Raw genomic sequence first — 17,220 nt, forward strand, 5'->3', positions numbered from 1 at the left:
TTTCTTTGCAGTCCAGCAGGGTAACAAAGAGTTTGTTTGTTTGTTTAGATAGACAGATCGATAAATTCTCCCTTCAAGATATGCAGATTATATGTAACAAAGCATTTTTCATTATTACTGCTTCAGTGGAAATCCCTCTCCTACATACCTATTAGGTGCATCATTTTTGGGGATACGGGGCACATCAATTGGGTCATCTGGGAATTCGTACTCCTGGATTTTGGGCTGTAGGTTCTTGGATTTGGGCCGACCGGGACCCTGCCCTGTGCTGTGGCCTCCTTTCCCTTCCAGCTTCTGTTTCTTGGGTTTGCCATGTTTGACAGGAGTGCCCAACTCATGCTCTTTTTTTTCCAGCTTCAGAAACCTCCTGTCCCCTTTCTTGTCTTGCCAATCTGTCAAGATCTGGAAAAACAAAACAGCTGCTTTGTTAGTCCCTGTTAGAGAAAAAGGTGATATTCATTCAAAGGCTGCTAGGTCACTGCCCCAAACTGCTCCCATCTCCTTGGCCCCAGTGACTCCTGCACTGCATTCTTCTTTTCATAGCACACCTGAGCTGGGGAGGGGGGAATTCAGGGGCTGGAAGATGTTTCGCCAGAAAAAGATGGCTCCATCACTGGCAACGCCGTATGCTAGACAACATTTAGAGGGTAACAAGGACTTTCTTCTTGAAATGCAGTGTGCTAGAGCAAGATATAAAAAGGTAAAGGTACCCCTGCCCGTTCGGGCCAGTCTTGCCAGACTCTAGGGTTGTGCGCTCATCTCACTCTATAGGCCGGGAGCCAGCGCTGTCCGCAGACACTTCCGGGTCACGTGGCCAGCGTGACGAAGCTGCATCTGGCGAGCCAGCGCAGCACACGGAACGCCGTTTACCTTCCCGCTGGTAAGCGGTCCCTATTTATCTACTTGCACCCGGAGGTGCTTTCGAACTGCTAGGTTGGCAGGCGCTGGGACCGAACGACGGGAGCTCACCCCGCCGCAGGGATTCGAACCGCCGACCATGCAATCGGCAAGTCCTAGGCGCTGAGGCTTTAACCCACAACGCCACCCGCGTCTCAGAGCAAGATATAAATATATATAAATCCGTATTTAGAATCAGGGAGTGTAGCAGGCATGTGAAAAAGACCTTCTGGATGATGTCCAGCTTCTTTGCACCCATCTCTCACTTCTGCACATCTAGGAGTTGAATTGAGCAAACTAACTGTGCAAGTGGAAGAACTTCTGGTTGCACAACAGAACCTGCCCTCCCTCTGCAGGCTTTCCTGGGCAGATTTTGGGGGGTTGCAGTGTACATCTGGGGATAATGTATGGGGCGAATTCTATTGCAGGAGCAGAAGTCATCCCACTTTCTTGGATACAGCCCTAGGACTCTTGCAAGGCCTTGCCCAATTTAGCTCCATCAATTGCAACTGGTGGAAAGGGTGGAAGAGCCCACAAACAAAACCCGAGTACAAAATGTCCTCAACGCTGTCAGGAGCTCGGCCTACACTTGATTAGGACCCTGGCAGAGACACATGCCCGACTGGCATGTTCTCTCCCTCCTGGTCGATCGTTCAGGAGCCTCAAAAGCTTTCTTCTGCCTGAACATCACAGCAACCAATGCCAACCGACACCGGCACACTTCGGGATCCGCAGAGTTTGCACAGTTGTGTGACAGACCTCAGCAACTCAACATTTTGACTAATCTACTTTATTTACATATAAACACACACGGAGCACTGCAACATGGCTCCTTCTCTCTCTAGCATCAGACAGCAAAGAGAGAGGGGGAAAGGACAATAGTCCCACTTCACGGAACACAGTAACACAAACATCCAATCTCCGTCACTTCCCACTCTGTGGAGTCAAAACATATACCGCCATGTGATAACAATCCCATGACTGCAATCATGGAGCAGGAATTCTAACAGACACTTGTGATTCCCAGCAAGTGTTATTCAGAAGCATACGGCCTCCGACAGAAGAGGGAGAACATTTGCTTAACCCCCTTTTGAAAACATCTAAGTCAGTAGCTGTCATTACATCTTGTGGGAGCAAATTCTATTGCTTAACTATGTGCTATGTGAAGAACCACTTCCTTTTGTCTCTCCTGAAACATTCAGCTTCATTGGCCGTCTCAGACTTTTAGTATCAGAAGAGAGGGAGAAATTTCTCTATTTGCTTTCTTCACACCATGTATAATTTTCTCTCCCTCTCTCATGTCCCTCTTAACAAAACAAAACAAAAAAATCCCCAAACATTGTCACCTTTCTTCATAGTGGAGTTGTTCCAACACCCCTTTTCTGAATGAGATAAAGGAGGGGTTCCCAACCTGTGGTCCACAGACCACCAGTGGACCGTAATCATCATTCAGGTGGTCTGCAACACATATGTGGATTTGTGGCTGAAGACAGGAGATGCCACAACCGCTGTGTTAAATATTCGTATCGATTTTTAATTCTATTTTAACTGCTTATACTGTTTTACAATTTGCATTCTATAAAAAACTGCATTCTAGATGAATAAAACAATGCAATTAAAAGATGCAATTAAATCCAATTAAAAACCATACAGCATCTAGCACAGCACATTAGAATTGCTACAGCAGGCAATTTTCAAATGATCCACACAGGGAAGAAGTTTGGGAACCACTGAAATAAAGCATCTCCATTCTATGGAGCAGCTTGATTTCCATCTGACCTGGGTCTCAGTCTCCAGCACCCGAAGCCGGCGGCTGGCAGAAGACAGCAGCGTTTCGAGCTCCAGCTGCAGGGTGTCGAGTTCTTCAATGCCGATGCCATCATCTTCCGAACGGGCCAGCACAGCTGTGTAGCGAGGGCACACCTTCAGGTGGTCCACAGACTTGAAATCGTGGAACTGAAGGGGACAGTCCTTTAGCTCAGACATGGTGCAGCCAGCTGGGTCTGCAAAAAGAGAAAGTGACATGAAAGAACAGAGCAGCAACAAACGCAGGTGCCAAACGCAGGATCAAAACAAGCAGGGAGTAAAAGCAAAACAAAATACAGTGGTACCTCGGGTTAAGTGCTTAATTCGTTCCGGAGGTCCGTTCTTAACCTGAAACTGTTCTTAACCTGAAGCACCACTTTAGCTAATGGGGGCCTGCCGAGCCGCCGGAGCACGATTTCTGTTCTCATCCTGAAGCAAAGTTCTTAACCCGAGGTACTATTTCTGGGTTAGCGGAGTCTGTAACCTGAAGCGTATGTAACCCGAGGTACCACTGTACAAAAACCGATAACTGTTAACTGGCCAAGTGACACAGGTTAGCACTGAGAATTCTTACCCTATGGATAACCGGAGACAGGGAGGCGGCTCACAACCAGGAAACCTGCATGGATGGAGACATGGTGACAGGTATCATCAGCTGGGCGAGCAAGGAGACACGGTGAGGGGCAAGTGTGAAAGGGATGGGAGCAAGCAGGTTGCAAGTGGAGGAAAAAGAGGAGAAGGAAAAAAAGAACGAGAAGGCAAGGCTAGTCTACAGAACATCAGCAGGTGGGAAAGGGACCGCAGAATGGGCAGTGGGAGGGGAGACCCTCTGCAGGGTTAAGGCACAAACGTGCAAGGGAAGAAAAGCACAAAGCAATGAGGGTTTGGAAGGTGGGGTGAGCAGCATTGGAAAAACGGACCCAATGTACAGGATGAAGAAACAGGTGATGAATGAGCGGGGGGGGGGGAAGAGGCCAGGAGGGGGCGCTGGAGGAAGGAGGGGGGAGATTGCTGGGGTAGCTTCCGGTTTCAGGGGCTCCTTCCGGGTTACACTCACCCAAGGCCCGCGCATGCGCGCAGGGAAGGGGAGACGCAGCGCCGCGGGCGGGGCGCCTTCGCGACTGCAAGGCGGGGGAAGGCAAAGGCTGTACTGTCTAGATAGAGACCGAGCTCTGCCCCGCAGGACCGCTTCCTCCTCCTCAGCTCCGCTCACTTCCTGCCTGGCCCCTCCTGCGGCGCCTCCCCGTTGGCTGGACGCTCCCTCGCCCGCCCCGCCCCTATTGGCCGAGAGTCAAGTTCTACGGCGCTTTTTTTCTTTCCTTCCTTCCCCCTCAGCCTCCTGCTATTGGCCCGTGTCCCCTCCGGCCACGCCCACAGCTCTCTTGTTCCCAAATATGGAGACGGGGAGGCTTCGGACGTACCAACTGAGGAAAAGGGGTGGGTCAGGAGGGACAGAGCGAGGAAAGCAAACGATAAAAGACAAACGGCGTCGGAAAAGAACGCAACCAGCACTTTATTAGGAACGCCAACCTCACCTAATAACAGAAACCCGGCGGGAGCGAAAGGAGCCGGTATTGAGCGCGCCCATCCGCCTATCCACCCCCCCTCCGCGAAAGATTTTGGAGCGATCCAGAAACGAGGATCTCACTCTCTCCCGCCCCCCTACCGCGCGCGCCGCCTCCGCGTCTTGGCGGGGGCCACTTCCGCTTCCGTTCCTGGGACCAAGACCCTCGGCTATTGCCGCCGCCGCCGCCGCCTTTGCTGCCATGGTGAGGGAGTTGGAGAGGGAGGTGGGCGGGCGAGGGGGTGACAAGGTGGGTCTGGCTGACAGGGCCTGGCTGGGGCAGCGCGAGGCCCTCCGAAAGGGGGAGGAGGGTTGTCCGTTGGCGGTAACCGGTCAGGGCAGGCGCTCCCGGGGCCGTGGAGGGAGTTAAGGGGGCTCCGAAGGTAAGCTTGGCGCTGAGGGGAGACGCCTCGCCCAGGCCCGGCTGACAGGCCTGAGGGTGCGCGGTGACGTCACGGGCGGCGGTTTTAAAGGTGCGACGTTTATTTTGACGGGGGGGAAAACCTGTCGAATCTCCTTCCTTTCAGACTGCCACCCTTCGCCCTTATCTCAATGCTGTGCGCGCTACCCTGCAGGCCGCCCTGTGCCTGGAGAACTTCTCGTCCCAGGTGGTGGAGCGGCACAACAAGCCGGAGGTGGAAGTCAGGTGGGTGTCTGTGGTGGTGGGCGTTGGGGGCGGGGATGGGGCTGCTTAATAAATAATAATAATAATAATAATAATAATAATGTGCTTTATTTGGAGGGAGGGGAAAAGGTCTCCTTCGGCCTTGTCGGTACTCCCTGCTTTTTCTTTTCAGATGGCCATGAATTGGTGTCGATTGATGAATGGGTGTTGTTGTTGTTTTTAAACCTATAAATACCGGGGATTAAAGCAATGTGCACGAAGCAAAAGGGCGGCTGATGGAAACGGTGCTTCAAGGGCTCATTGCGGGAAGCAGAGGCAACAGATGCAGGCAAAAGGCTGGGGGATAAAAGCCGCATACGGAAGTGCGGAAACCGAGGAGGTGGAGTCAGAGAATGAATGGAAGGGCCTGAAGGTTGCCATAGGGACTGAAAAGTTTCCACATTGCAATGCGCTCCAAAGTGAAATGATAGCTGTCAGGGTAGGTTGCTGGTGGAGAGATGGTGTGCATCTTAATTCTGCTACCTTTCTCTCGCCACCCATTGTTCAAGGTTTCCCATACCCTAAATACTTTTTTTAAAAAAGTGTGGTCTACATTGTGGTAATCTGTTTTGTCTGTTGTTACTTGAAATCCTAGAGTTTCAATTTCAATGTGTTTTGCTGACTTGTAAGCCACCTTCTGAAGGGTATAGACCCTAAATTAAATCAATTAAAAAGGCTGCAATCCCATTTTTAAAAAATAACTTTTATTTGTGGAACATTTAAGGCTGCAGTCCTAACCTCATTTACTAGGGAGTAAGCACTACTGAATTAAGTAGAACTTATTTATGAGTAGTCCTCGTGTGCACTGTTAATTGGTCAGCACAAAAGCTCTTCTTGGTTTTCCAGGGGCTTGCAATTTTAGATTCCTTTTTTTGCTGTTTGTATTTTCTCCCAGCTGTCATGGCACTAGTGCTCTCTACCTTCTCATTTCTTGACTTCTGCTTATTATTCCCCTTCATCGTATCATATTTTTGTGACTACAATAACTTTCTTCTTAATTTCCATGGCCCAAGTATCTGACCATCCTGCTATGGATAGTGTGGATCAGTTGGTGATATTATATCTTTTGTTTTATTTTTGTCTTGTTCCTATTCTGCATGTTAACTGTCATGCCACTGCTTCATTCCATTCCACTGCTTCATTCCATAAGTGGACCATGGTGACTGCAGTTACATAAATTCAATCTTCCATATCTACTGTTCCTCATACTTTTTGAAATTGTGGGTGGCCCATTTTTAATGTTCTCTAATTTCAGCACAGGGTTTGATTCAAAGAACTATGCATGGACTGCAGCATTCAGATATCTCCATTCCTTCTGCATCCTCTTGGGTGCTCTAACCAAGACTTCCCTAACCTCCTGGGTTATCTCTGAATAAGTAGCCACAGGCTTGTCTTGACTTCCTTTTTGTACTGTCTTGGGCGGGGAGCAAAAGAAAGATGGCCGTATGAAGAGCAGTAGCAAGGAAAGGAACATTTTGCCATCTCCCTGTAGTTCCTCAGCTGGAAAGTCTGGTTAGCAGCTGAGGGGAAACTGCAGCTGCTTAGATACTCATGGTAAACAGACAGTCCTTCCTGCCCTCCCACTTGAGGGTTTTCCTTGGCTAAGGGGGGCCTCGCCCAGGAATCATTCTGGTAGAAATCAGTGGAGTAAATGCCACTCTACTGACTTGTATTAAGTATGGGAAAGAGGTGGCATGGCCACCAACGAGTGAGGCCTATGCTTGCTCTCTGCCTGCCTCCTCCTGCTGTTTATTCCCTCCCCACTGCCATAAAATCTATGTGAAAGTGTGTAAAGGGAGCCATCTAATTCTGAGCATCAAGAGTCCCTGCAGATATTTCCCTAGTCAAAATGTTACTGAATTATGTGAGTACAGTAATCAGTTTAGAGAAATATTTGAACAAGGTCTCAGCTGTGAAACAAATGGATAATCTTACATTTGCTCAGAAGGCAAACATGACTAATGCACCATGGTTCATATGGGTGCATTAGTTGGCCTGAAATGTACAGGTGTAAAATCAATACAATTTATTGTGCCTGTCTTGCAAGCTCCTGGTCCTCATTCTTATGTCACTATCTTTAGAACAATTGTATTCTGTGTGTTGTATGTAGTTTACATCAGTACTCTGTAGAAAGGTACTGCGGTGGTGTTAGACGTCTGGCTGAACCGCACCTTGCAGAAAGGGGTTTGCATGGACTTGGTACTGTAAGGACTTGATAGAGTAAGGAACCGCCACATTCCTAGACTATCTCTTTGTCTTTGACTTCTAAGTTGACCTCTCTATCCTTTGAAGTCTAGACTGCTTAGGCTGCATCCTCTTCAACTTCCATCTCATACTCCTCATTCAAGATGAGAGGTCATCTTGGATCTATCCTCTGAGAACAAAAGAGCAAGTATGGCTACCTTTGTGTTCTCTAGAGTCTAGAATGATTACTTAACTTGGATTGAAGAGTTTCTCTTTCTAAGTTATGTAACTCCTGTAATAAACGATTTTATTGTTTTTACTTTACAAATACATTGCATGTGTGGGATTTTAATAAGATCTACTTTCTAACTAGAATCACAAAATACACTCCACATACCAAATATCAATAGGTGGGCTGTGGCAGTGATAAACAGGTTTGATATGTGGTGACCCCTGTTCCAACGCTCCTGTCTGCTGGACCGCCCTTTTGCACTCTGAGTTAATGGATTTCTCATCCCTTTTAGAAATACTGGGATGGCAATTGAGTTTAGGTACATGGTTCTACTCTCCCACTGCTTCTTACTGAATCCAATATCTTCTGTGTGAGCTAAAGTGCAGTTACACAAGAGGAAGTGCTTGTGGTCTGACTAATGTCAGAAAGGCATTTGCCCACAACTGCCAGACTTGGACCTTCTTCGGTCTTCTGGCAGACTAGCTGCAGGAGCAAATTCTAGAGCTGCCTGGCTCATAGACATTGGATTGCTCACAAAATGAACAAGATGGTTTACTAGGTCAAAAGTCTCCCCAAAAGTTGGAAAGTGAATATGATGGAACTTGGAGAGGCATTTCTAATGACGTTTTGTGTAAAGAGTCTTAGCAATTGATTGTGCTCATTTACATGTTCTACCTCAATTCCTCTGGTCAAGTAAGTTGAATGAATCCCTTGTCCTCAGGACAGTGATTGTCAGTGTACAGCCCCGCTCTGTATCTGGGATGTACCTTACCCAGAACACCTATCCCATGGCTGAATTATCACATATCAGCTGCTGGTGGGACAGGCATCAGAGGGCAGATTGCAGCCAGCAGGCCATATGTTATCTACATCTGCCAGGCAAAGGTATAAGCACTGGAAGCTAACCTAACACTGTTGTCTTGGTCCAAAGAAGAATTGTTTATATGCTTTCTTACTCACCAGGTGACAACAAATTAAAAAGACAATGTTAAACATATTTAAAACAACTAACAATCAATACAATAGTGTGGACTCTAAAAAATGTGTCTCAGATGGCTTAGGGTGAAGAGGTGTGCCATCAGCATATGATGATAACAGTACAATTAGGGTGCCAGATGCACCTCTGTGGAGAAGGAATTCCACCACCTCCTGAATTTTAAAAAGTGGTGAAAGCTTGCAGAGCATTCATTTAGGAATACAAGTTCAATGGTTGAGGAGAGGAGAGAACATTGGATTGTGCTATGGCTGGAATGCTTCCGAAGGAGAGACAAAACGTGCCTCTCCGTGGCCCCTGACATAGATTTGTCTCTGTGGGTTTGCAGAAGCAGCAAGGAGTTACTGCTGCAGCCAGTGATCATCAGCAGGAATGAGAAAGAAAAAGTCCTAATTGAAGGGTCAATCAACTCTGTGCGAGTCAGCATTGCAGTGAAGCAGGTAAGCCAAGCATGGATGGGAGATGAGGGGTGGGGTGGTCATTGCAACCCAACCTGAAAAACGCTAATGGCTGTTCCTTTTCCCTTCCGCAGGCCGATGAGATTGAGAAGATCCTGTGTCACAAATTTATGCGCTTCATGATGATGAGAGCAGAGAACTTCTTCATTTTACGTCGGAAACCAGTTGAGGTATGGAGACCTGACCCAGGGTCAATGGCATGATACAAAGGGCTTTTTCTGTTGTCTCTTAGCCAAAGCAACAGCATGTGACACAGGCCATTTCTTTGACAGCTGTTGTAGCATATCCCACACCTCACTGCTGTCAGTAATGTGAAGCTCTCTCAGGAGATAAGATGTCTGACTGAGTGGCTTTTATTTTCAAGATGTTGCTTGACTGCCAACATCTTCCACAGTAGTATTAGCAGTGACAATGGCTAACAGTGAGCTTGCCTCTTGCAGCGCTGGTATGACTCAAAAACAGGTGTGGTTTCAGCCCTGTGTTGCGCTTGGTCGCTATAGTCCAAATGACTGAGTTGATGTGAATACCAAAGCCTTGATCTGCATTTTCTTACAGGAGATATGCATGTATGTGCTGCTATACACTGATGGATGTTAAAATGGCTGTCTCCATAATTGGTGTTGCAGTATCGGCAGACAACAGGGGTTAGGTCCATTACTCCATTGTGGTCTGTGTGTTCTCCTGATTCTTCTCAGCTGTTGGATTTATTATCATAGAATCTCAGAATTGTAGAGTAGGAAGGGACCCCGAGGGCCATCCAGTCCCACCCTCTGCAATGCAAGAATCTCAACTAAAACATCCATGACAGATGACCATCCAACTTCTGCTTAAAATCATCTAATGAAGGAGAGTCCACCACCTCCCAAGTGTCCAATCCACTGTTGAATAGCTCTTAACTTCAGAAAGTTCTTCCTAATGTTTAGTTGGATTCTCCTTTCTTGTAATTTGAATCCATTGGTTTGAGTCCTACCCTCCAGAGCAGGAGAAAACAAGCTTGCTCCATCTTCCAGGCGACAGCCCTTTAGATATTTGAAGATGGCTATCATATCTCCCCTCAGTCTCCTCTTGTTCATGCTAAACATATGCAACTCCTTCAACTGTTCCTCATAAGGCTTGGCTTTATTGACTGGGTGGTTAGTATAGATAGTTCTCACTGTTACATGTAGCCAAGCCCACTACATATATCTGCAAACTGTTTATGGAAGGGAGAAAAAAGCAGGATAATTCCTTTCTCCCCATGCTGAGTTGGTGTCAGAGTGAGTAGGAGGTGTGATTGTTGAGTCTTTGCTTAATAGATGCTAATTACATGCTGCTTTCCTTTTATCCCAGGGCTATGACATTAGCTTCCTGATTACAAACTTCCATACAGAGCAGATGTACAAGCACAAGCTGGTGGACTTTGTCATTCATTTCATGGAGGAAATTGACAAGGAAATCAGCGAGATGAAGCTGTCCGTCAATGCCAGAGCTCGCATTGTGGCAGAGGAGTTCCTGAAGAATGTAAGGGTCTGTTAGGCAGAAGTGAAACAAAAATGGTATGCCAAAATTCACCAGTGGTTTGTGGGAGCTTGGTTGGTAAGTCATGTGACTGCCAGCGCCATCTGTAGAAGAGCAATGCCTTCTAAACAAAAAACAAAACCATGTACATTTTTTATGTTGCAAGCCACCTTGAGCATGGTTTTAACTATGGAAAGCCGGCATATGAATAAAATGATGTATGCATGTAAAATAGTTTAGAGATGAAAATGGAGAACTTTATCACAAGTGTTTATGAAATGTTTTTAGAAACAGCGGGAGGCCTATGTGATACAAAATTGTCTGTGGGCACAGAAGCCCTAGCTAGGTTCAGATATCTTCTTGACTATATAGAGTTCATCACATAGCCTTGAGTAGTAGTAATTGCTCCTTACATTTGTTTGGTACTCGGGAGCACACAACCCTCTGTATGGACTGTTCCAATGGGAATCAAATAGGAGTTTGTTTGGATTCCAAGAGAAGTGATCTGAATTACCTGTTGCATGCTGCTAATAGCAATGAAAATGCAAACAAGCCCTTGGAGGTGATAGCCAAAAGGTTGGTAGCAACCTCTTCCAGGTGTCTTCCCTTGTAAAGTTCTCCCTAGAGAAGTGAATTGCTCCAGTGTTTGTGCCATTTTTGTTCATTTAATATTTGTGACAGTTCTGTATCTACAAAGTTGAAGCCAATATGCCGCGAGACAAGGCTTAAGGTTTAGTATTAGTGTACAGAGCCCTTAACACTGCTTTCCCTAACCTATGGCCCTCCAGATGGTGTTGGACTACAACTCCCATCATCCTTAAACATTGATCATGCCGTCTGGGCTGATGGGAGTTGGAGTCCTAAACATCCGGAGGGCACCAGGTTGGGAAAGGCTGCCTTAACATCTTAGGATACCTGAGAACGAGAGTGCCTTATCTCCTATATAACAGTGGCCACCTCAGTCATCGGAGAAGGTGCTTCTTACAGGGCCACATGACCCTGAGGTGACCTGGGGCCACTGGTTATTAATATATTTTGTTTCTTTTATGTACGTTGCTTTGAGATTTGTTTTGAATATAAAGAGATTTAAGAAATTTTCTAAATACAGTAAGTTTTCTCAGTAATTCACAAACAAAAAATTAGAATGTTGTCAAAATTCTAAAATATCTGTACAATATGACATGGAAACCAGCTAAAATGCACTAAAGGCCCCAGGGATGTAAAGACTTAGCCCTGAAAACACCATAATTTAGGCACAAGGCACGCCTTTTTGGGATAGGTATTCCACAGTTAGGGCACCAACACTGAAAAGGCCCTTTTCTAGCCCGTGTATGTGAGTGTTAATAGTGTGTGCCTCTGAGAAGCTGTATTAATCAATTTGAGTAATGCAACTTTGAATTAATTGCCTTCTCTTTCTCTCTTTCCCCCCACAGTTCTAGACTAAGGGCTGGAATCCACAGCTTGGCTTTCTCATTCTCTCTGCACAGCCACCTTGCTGCGGCTTCAGAGAGGGCCACAGTTTGGGAGCGAGATGAGAAGCAGCCAGACCTGCGGGGGCTGTCCCAGCTAAATGTACACCATGCTCGCCAGCGTGCCCAGGGGAGGGGAGGGTGCTTTTTAAAATAATTTTGGAACAAAACTGTGCTTGTTTAAGACTGTGTCAACTTGATATCCTTTTCTTTCTTTTTTAAATGACTGATATTTGCTGTTATTTGTCTACTTGAGTCTCTTAGCGGCCGAGGCCTTGTGGGGGGAAGGGATTGACTGTTCCAGCAGCCCTCAGAAAGAGTTGTTCATCTCAGTGCTGTGCATGCAAAAAAAAAAACACCTCTGACAGATAACACACAAAAGCTGCCTTTCTCTATAAGGTTTGGCCCCAGTAAATGAGGCCTGAAGCATCTCTTTGGACAAACTGGCAGCCTGTCTAGGAATGTATAAGGTGTGACTATCTTGGTCCGCCTCCCAAACGGAATCATGAGTTTGCAGGCAAGCCAGGTGCTGAAGATGGCAGTCCTCCCCTGTGCCAAGTCATTCCCATTCTCTAGAGAGATCGCCCTCTCTGTAGCCCACTTTCCCTTACTCCCACAGCAATCGGAGCATTCTGAGCACAGCACTGCCTCCTGTTCATTCCGTTTCTATTCCCTTCCACATCTGTGCCGGAGGGAGCTGTGATGGGAGGGGCCAGGCCATGCGTCAGCAAAACGCAACGGAGCTGGAATCTGTAACTCTTGGTTCTTTTTGCTATGGCACTTGCTGTAACTTTCTTACTCTGGGACCTTCCCTATTAAAGCCTTTTTTCCCCTTCTTGCCTCCTGAAGTTAAGCGGTGGTTGCATGGTTTCTCTGTGGCGTGCTAAGTCCTCCCCTACTGAGTCTGGTTATGCTGCCTGGGAAGCACATGGAATTTCTTGTCGTGTCCCAGCAACCAGGATTGACCAATGTTCTGTGTTTGCCCTAAAGCAGGCATAGGCAAACTCAGCCCTCCAGATATTTTGGGACTGCAACTCCCATGATCCCTAGCTAACAGGACCAGTGGTCAGGGATGATGGGAATTGTAGTCCCAAAACATCTGGAGGGCCAAGTTTGCCTATGCCTGCCCTAAAGGATGTTTTCAGAGTAGGTGCTCTTTCCGCACCTTAGTAGAATGTAGGCTGCATTCTGCCAAGCTAAGGCAAACCAAATGACCATGCTCCCGACAAAGAACATGTTCTATTATGTTATGAGGGTATCTCATTGCTTTGTAAAGAACAGCTAATCCTTCCTGAAGTGAAGATAATATTCTTGCTGGGTAGATTTGCTCCACCTTTTCTAAAGCTCACATGTACCTATTTTGAAAGGGACGCGGGTGGCGCTGTGGGTTAAAGCCTCAGCGCTTAGGGCTTGCCGATCGAAAGGTCGGCGGTTCGAATCCCCGCAGCGGGGTGCGCTCCCGTTGCTCGGTCCCAGCGCCTGCTAACCTAGCAGTTCGAAAGCACCTCTGGGTGCAAGTAGATAAATAGGGACCGCTTACTGGCGGGAAGGTAAATGGCGTTTCCGTGTGATGCGCTGGCTCACCAGATGCGGCTTTGTCATGCTGGCCACGTGACCTGGAAGTGTCTCCGGACAGCGCTGGCCCCCGGCCTCTTAAGTGAGATGGGCGCACAACCCTAGAGTCTGTCAAGACTGGCCCGTACGGGCAGGGGTACCTTTACCTTTACCTTACCTATTTTGAAAGGTTCATAGAATCATAGAATCATAGAGTTGGAAGAGACCACAAGGGCCATCGAGTCCAACCCCCTGCCAAGCAGGAAACACCATCAGAGCACTCCTGACATATGGTTGTCAAGCCTCTGCTTAAAGACCTCCAAAGAAGGAGACTCCACCACACTCCTTGGCAGCAAATTCCACTGTCGAACAGCTCTTACTGTCAGGAAGTTCTTCCTAATGTTTAGGTGGAATCTTCTTTCTTGTAGTTTGGATCCATTGCTCCGTGTCCGCTTCTCTGGAGCAGCAGAAAACAACCTTTCTCCCTCCTCTATGTGACATCCTTTTATATATTTGAACATGGCTATCATATCCCCCCTTAACCTCCTCTTCTCCAGGCTAAACATGCCCAGCTCCCTTAGCCGTTCCTCATAAGGCATCGTTTCCAGGCCTTTGACCATTTTGGTTGCCCTCCTCTGGACACGTTCCAGTTTGTCAGTGTCCTTCTACAAGAGGCATTTATTTATTAGGTGTGTATCTTGCTGCCTATCTACACTGACTGGCACCTGCTCTCCAAGGTTGGGGGCACAAGTCCCTCCCAGCCTTCCCTGGAGATGCCAGGGTTTGAAGCTGGGACCTTCTGTACACAAAGTGTGTGCTCCATCACTGAGCTATGGCCCTTTCCCAGAGGTCCAGTCATTCCTAACATTGGTGCTGATGGGAGTTGGTTAGCTGTTCCTTTCCTAAGCCACTGAGGCAGTGTAGTGGGTATTGGAGGTTTTATAAAAGGAAGCGACAGTTGGCTTAAATATGACATTAAATCCTACACTCAGCACTGCCTTATTCCTCTAGTGAAAGTTGGCAAAATATTCCCTGCCTCAAAGCAAAACATTAATGCCGCTTCATTAATTGGCAAAAGGAGAAGAATGTATATCAATAACTAAATTTCACAGTTTCTCCTGTCTTTTCCCCTGCACCACCGCAATGTCTCCACTTTCTTTTTTTAGAAGTTGTAAAGGGCTGTTTTAAGCATTTCCCTTTTTCTTAAGGAGAACACCCTTTGCTGGTTCCTCAAGCCCAGCTTCTGCCACTGTGGGCAAGAGCATTGTAGCCTATAAATGGATTTGTAGGCTGCTTCCTGTGGTGCGATTTGATGTTCTTGTGCAGCATAGCAAATCCTCATACTCTATATGCAGTCACGCACATGCATTTGTCTACACCAGGGGTCTGCAACCCGCGGCTCCGGAGCCACATGTGGCTCTTTTACACCTTTGCCGCGGCTCCGGGGCGGATACTAGCGAGGGGAGGAGGCGCATTGTGCACCCCGACACACCCCACTGTGGCGGGCGCTGTACTGGCTGTGACATCGCATGGGGGCGGTGCGTGCGTTAGTCACGCACCGTCCTGACGTCACCTTCCCGCCCGCTGTCAGATCGCGGCTCCGGAGACATATTTGTTTTAAATGTCGCAATGGTTTTGCGGCTCCCATTTTTTCTTTCTTCGGAAACGGGTCCAAGTGGCTCTTTTTGTCTTAAAGGTTGCAGACCCCTGGTCTACACCAAGACTCGGGGGGGGGGGAGAGTTGAAATGGTCCTGAAGCCGAGCAGCAAGAGAAGTAAAGCATCTGCTAACAGTGGCGAAGACTTGCAAGGCCAAAGGTGATCCAGCAGCTTGGCTATTGCACAGCAAGCACAAACTGCGGAACCATATGAATGTGGGGAAGCAATGAATGACGCTAGATTTCAGAAGACTGCATGGTTCTGAGGACAAAATGTATTTGCGGTGGGGGCTGTTGGTTGCTACCTACTGGACTTGAAACCTAGATAAACCTGACTTGCTAAATCCAGTCTGTCATGTCAAAGAGACCTAAAGAGGCAGGTTTGTTGTCCCTTCTGAACATTGTAGCCAATGAACATGAAGCCCCTTACCTCATGCACCTGCCAAACTCAAGTGTTGCTCATCTGTTCCTGTGTTGATAGTAGCTCTCCACTGCTGAAGAATTCCTAGTTTAGCTAGCTTGTCTTTCAGAGAGTAGTGGAAGGTTTTTCTTTCCTGCAGGTGATCCCCCTGGGATGGACAAAACACAATTCAGATAGCATACACACCTCCGTACAGTCTGTTTTAGAGAAAGGCAACGAAAGAGGCATTACCCCCATCTGCTGTCTCACCATCCTCAGCCAGGAGTGGTTGGTGTGTGATCCTTAAGAAGCCAAGCCAATGGGAGGAAGGAACAGAATCCTGGAATACGATGGTAGTTCCACTGCCCTTTGATGTCATAGGTGAGCCATCCTGAGCATTCTCTGCAGGTCTCCAGCAGGTGATATAATACAATGCCATTGGCCCTCTCTTGCAAGGTAGGCCTCAAGCCTAGGGAGGTTGGTTGCTTCTGAGCCACAAACCCTCCCACTGTGCCCAGTCTGGGCTTCGTATACCTGCAGCCGGAAGTAGGCTTTTGCCCACACGTGAATTTTACAGGGTCAAGTGGACACCAAGCACCAAGCACAAATGTGCATGAGTCATCAGAGGTAGCAGGGAGACAGTATGAGCCGCAACTAAGGTAAATTAGGAATAGTATGTCCCTTTTGGATAGAGCCCGTGTAGATGTGTGCCCCTCAGGCCAGCTAAGGATACTTGCACCTACAACAGCCTTATTTGTGCTGTTCGTTGCTCAACATGTTGGTCCTTGAACCTTGCTGCCAAAGCCTTACTCCTCCCCCTCTGGAGTCTTGATGTAATTTCTCCCATTTGCAGTTTGACTACACAAACCTCTCTTGCGTCCCCTGCCTGGCTGGTTCCTGCTGTTGCTCATATTGCCTTAGAGCTTGGATGACTACATCCCTTTATCCTATCAGCCAGAAGTGGTCACCTTAAAAGAGCCCCAGCTGCCACAGTTCCCTTAATTCAGGGCAAGGGAAATTGGGGCCGTCCAGATGTTGCCGAAATACAACTCCCATCAGCGCTAGCCAGCACGGACTACTACATCCATCCTCCTGCCTGATGGCCAACAGGCATGAGGAACGTTTGGCCAGATGTGGCTGAACCTACAACATCCACCATCCCTGGCCACTGGCCATGCTTACTGATGGGAGTTGTAGTTTGGCAATCTTTGGGAGGCCAAAAGTTCCCCACACCTGATTTTGAGGGGCACAGGATAGCTGCCCAACATCCTTAAGGCAGGGGCAGCCGAACTGGTTCCCCCAAGATGCATGTTGGACTACAGTTCCCATCCTCCATGACCATTGGCCCTGCTGGCTGAGGCTAATGGGAGTTGTAGCTCAGGAACTGGTTAGTAGCTTCTACTTTAAGCAGTGCACTGATGAGAATGCCCTATCTAATCACAAGAAAGAGAGAGAAGGATATACAGTGGTACCTCAGGTTAAGTACTTAATTCGTTCCAGAGGTCCGTTCTTAACCTGAAACTGTTCTTAACCTGAAGCACCACTTTAACCTAATGGGGCCTCCTGCTGCTGCTGCGCCGCCGGAGCATGATTTCTGTTCTCATCCTGAAGCAAAGTTCTTAACCTGAAGCACTATTTCTGGGTTAGTGGAGTCTGTAACCTGAAGCCTATGTAACCTGAAGCGTATGTAACCTGAGGTATTGTAGTAGGCAAGGAGGGTTTGGCAAACCACCTCTGCTGATCAGTTAACATCCCTGTTTTGATTCAGAAAGAAGTTCCTGGAGAGCAGCTTAAAACAGAGGTGCATGGCTTTTGAGATCTCCTTTCTAATTATCCTTATCGTG

At 47.5% G+C, this 17,220-nt stretch overlaps 3 protein-coding genes across 12 annotated transcripts in view; 2 read left to right on the forward strand and 1 right to left on the reverse strand.

The window, feature by feature from the left end:
* Positions 1-15,723, reverse strand: part of TADA3 (transcriptional adaptor 3) — a 30,169-nt gene extending 14,446 nt beyond the window's left edge. Inside the window, exons 1-4 of one of the 9 annotated variants that reach the window (XM_083426109.1) lie at positions 15,629-15,723; positions 15,416-15,545; positions 2,677-2,894; positions 149-402 (exon numbers count right to left, since the gene is read on the reverse strand). In XM_083426109.1, the coding sequence (XP_083282235.1) occupies positions 149-402; positions 2,677-2,894; positions 15,416-15,545; positions 15,629-15,649 (623 nt within the window). In that variant the 5' untranslated portion in view covers positions 15,650-15,723. Of the gene's footprint in view, positions 1-148; positions 403-2,676; positions 2,901-3,277; positions 3,323-3,760; positions 4,045-15,406; positions 15,546-15,628 lie in introns of those variants that run through there. The other 8 variants (XM_083426108.1, XM_083426110.1, XM_083426112.1 and 5 more) reach the window with 8 other exon arrangements.
* On the forward strand, positions 4,105-12,613 carry ARPC4 (actin related protein 2/3 complex subunit 4). Its single transcript, XM_083426828.1, has 6 exons — positions 4,105-4,472; positions 4,795-4,913; positions 8,670-8,781; positions 8,874-8,969; positions 10,129-10,299; positions 11,730-12,613. The coding sequence occupies exons 1-6, from the start codon at positions 4,470-4,472 to the stop codon at positions 11,733-11,735; spliced, it is 507 nt and encodes a 168-aa protein (XP_083282954.1). The 5' UTR covers positions 4,105-4,469; the 3' UTR covers positions 11,736-12,613.
* A 53-nt stretch (positions 15,724-15,776) lies between the features above and the next one.
* The window catches only part of TTLL3 (tubulin tyrosine ligase like 3), a 35,371-nt gene continuing 33,927 nt past the window's right edge, over positions 15,777-17,220 (forward strand). The window contains exon 1 of one of the 2 annotated variants that reach the window (XM_083424902.1): positions 15,777-16,035. The gene's annotated coding sequence lies outside the window, so the exon portion shown is untranslated. The remainder of the gene's footprint in view (positions 16,036-17,220) is intronic. The other variant, XM_083424903.1, reaches the window with a different exon arrangement.

The sequence above is a fragment of the Podarcis tiliguerta genome (assembly GCF_965153285.1).
Source record: "Podarcis tiliguerta genome assembly, chromosome: 2".
NCBI classification, from domain to species: domain Eukaryota; kingdom Metazoa; phylum Chordata; class Lepidosauria; order Squamata; family Lacertidae; genus Podarcis; species Podarcis tiliguerta.

Excerpts from the sequence above, each read along its gene's own strand:
- ARPC4 (XM_083426828.1), top strand. Across the intron at positions 8,782-8,873 it reads TCAGCATTGCAGTGAAGCAG|GCCGATGAGATTGAGAAGAT; the intron begins GTAAGCCAAGCA and ends TCCCTTCCGCAG. Across the intron at positions 8,970-10,128 it reads TACGTCGGAAACCAGTTGAG|GGCTATGACATTAGCTTCCT; the intron begins GTATGGAGACCT and ends CTTTTATCCCAG.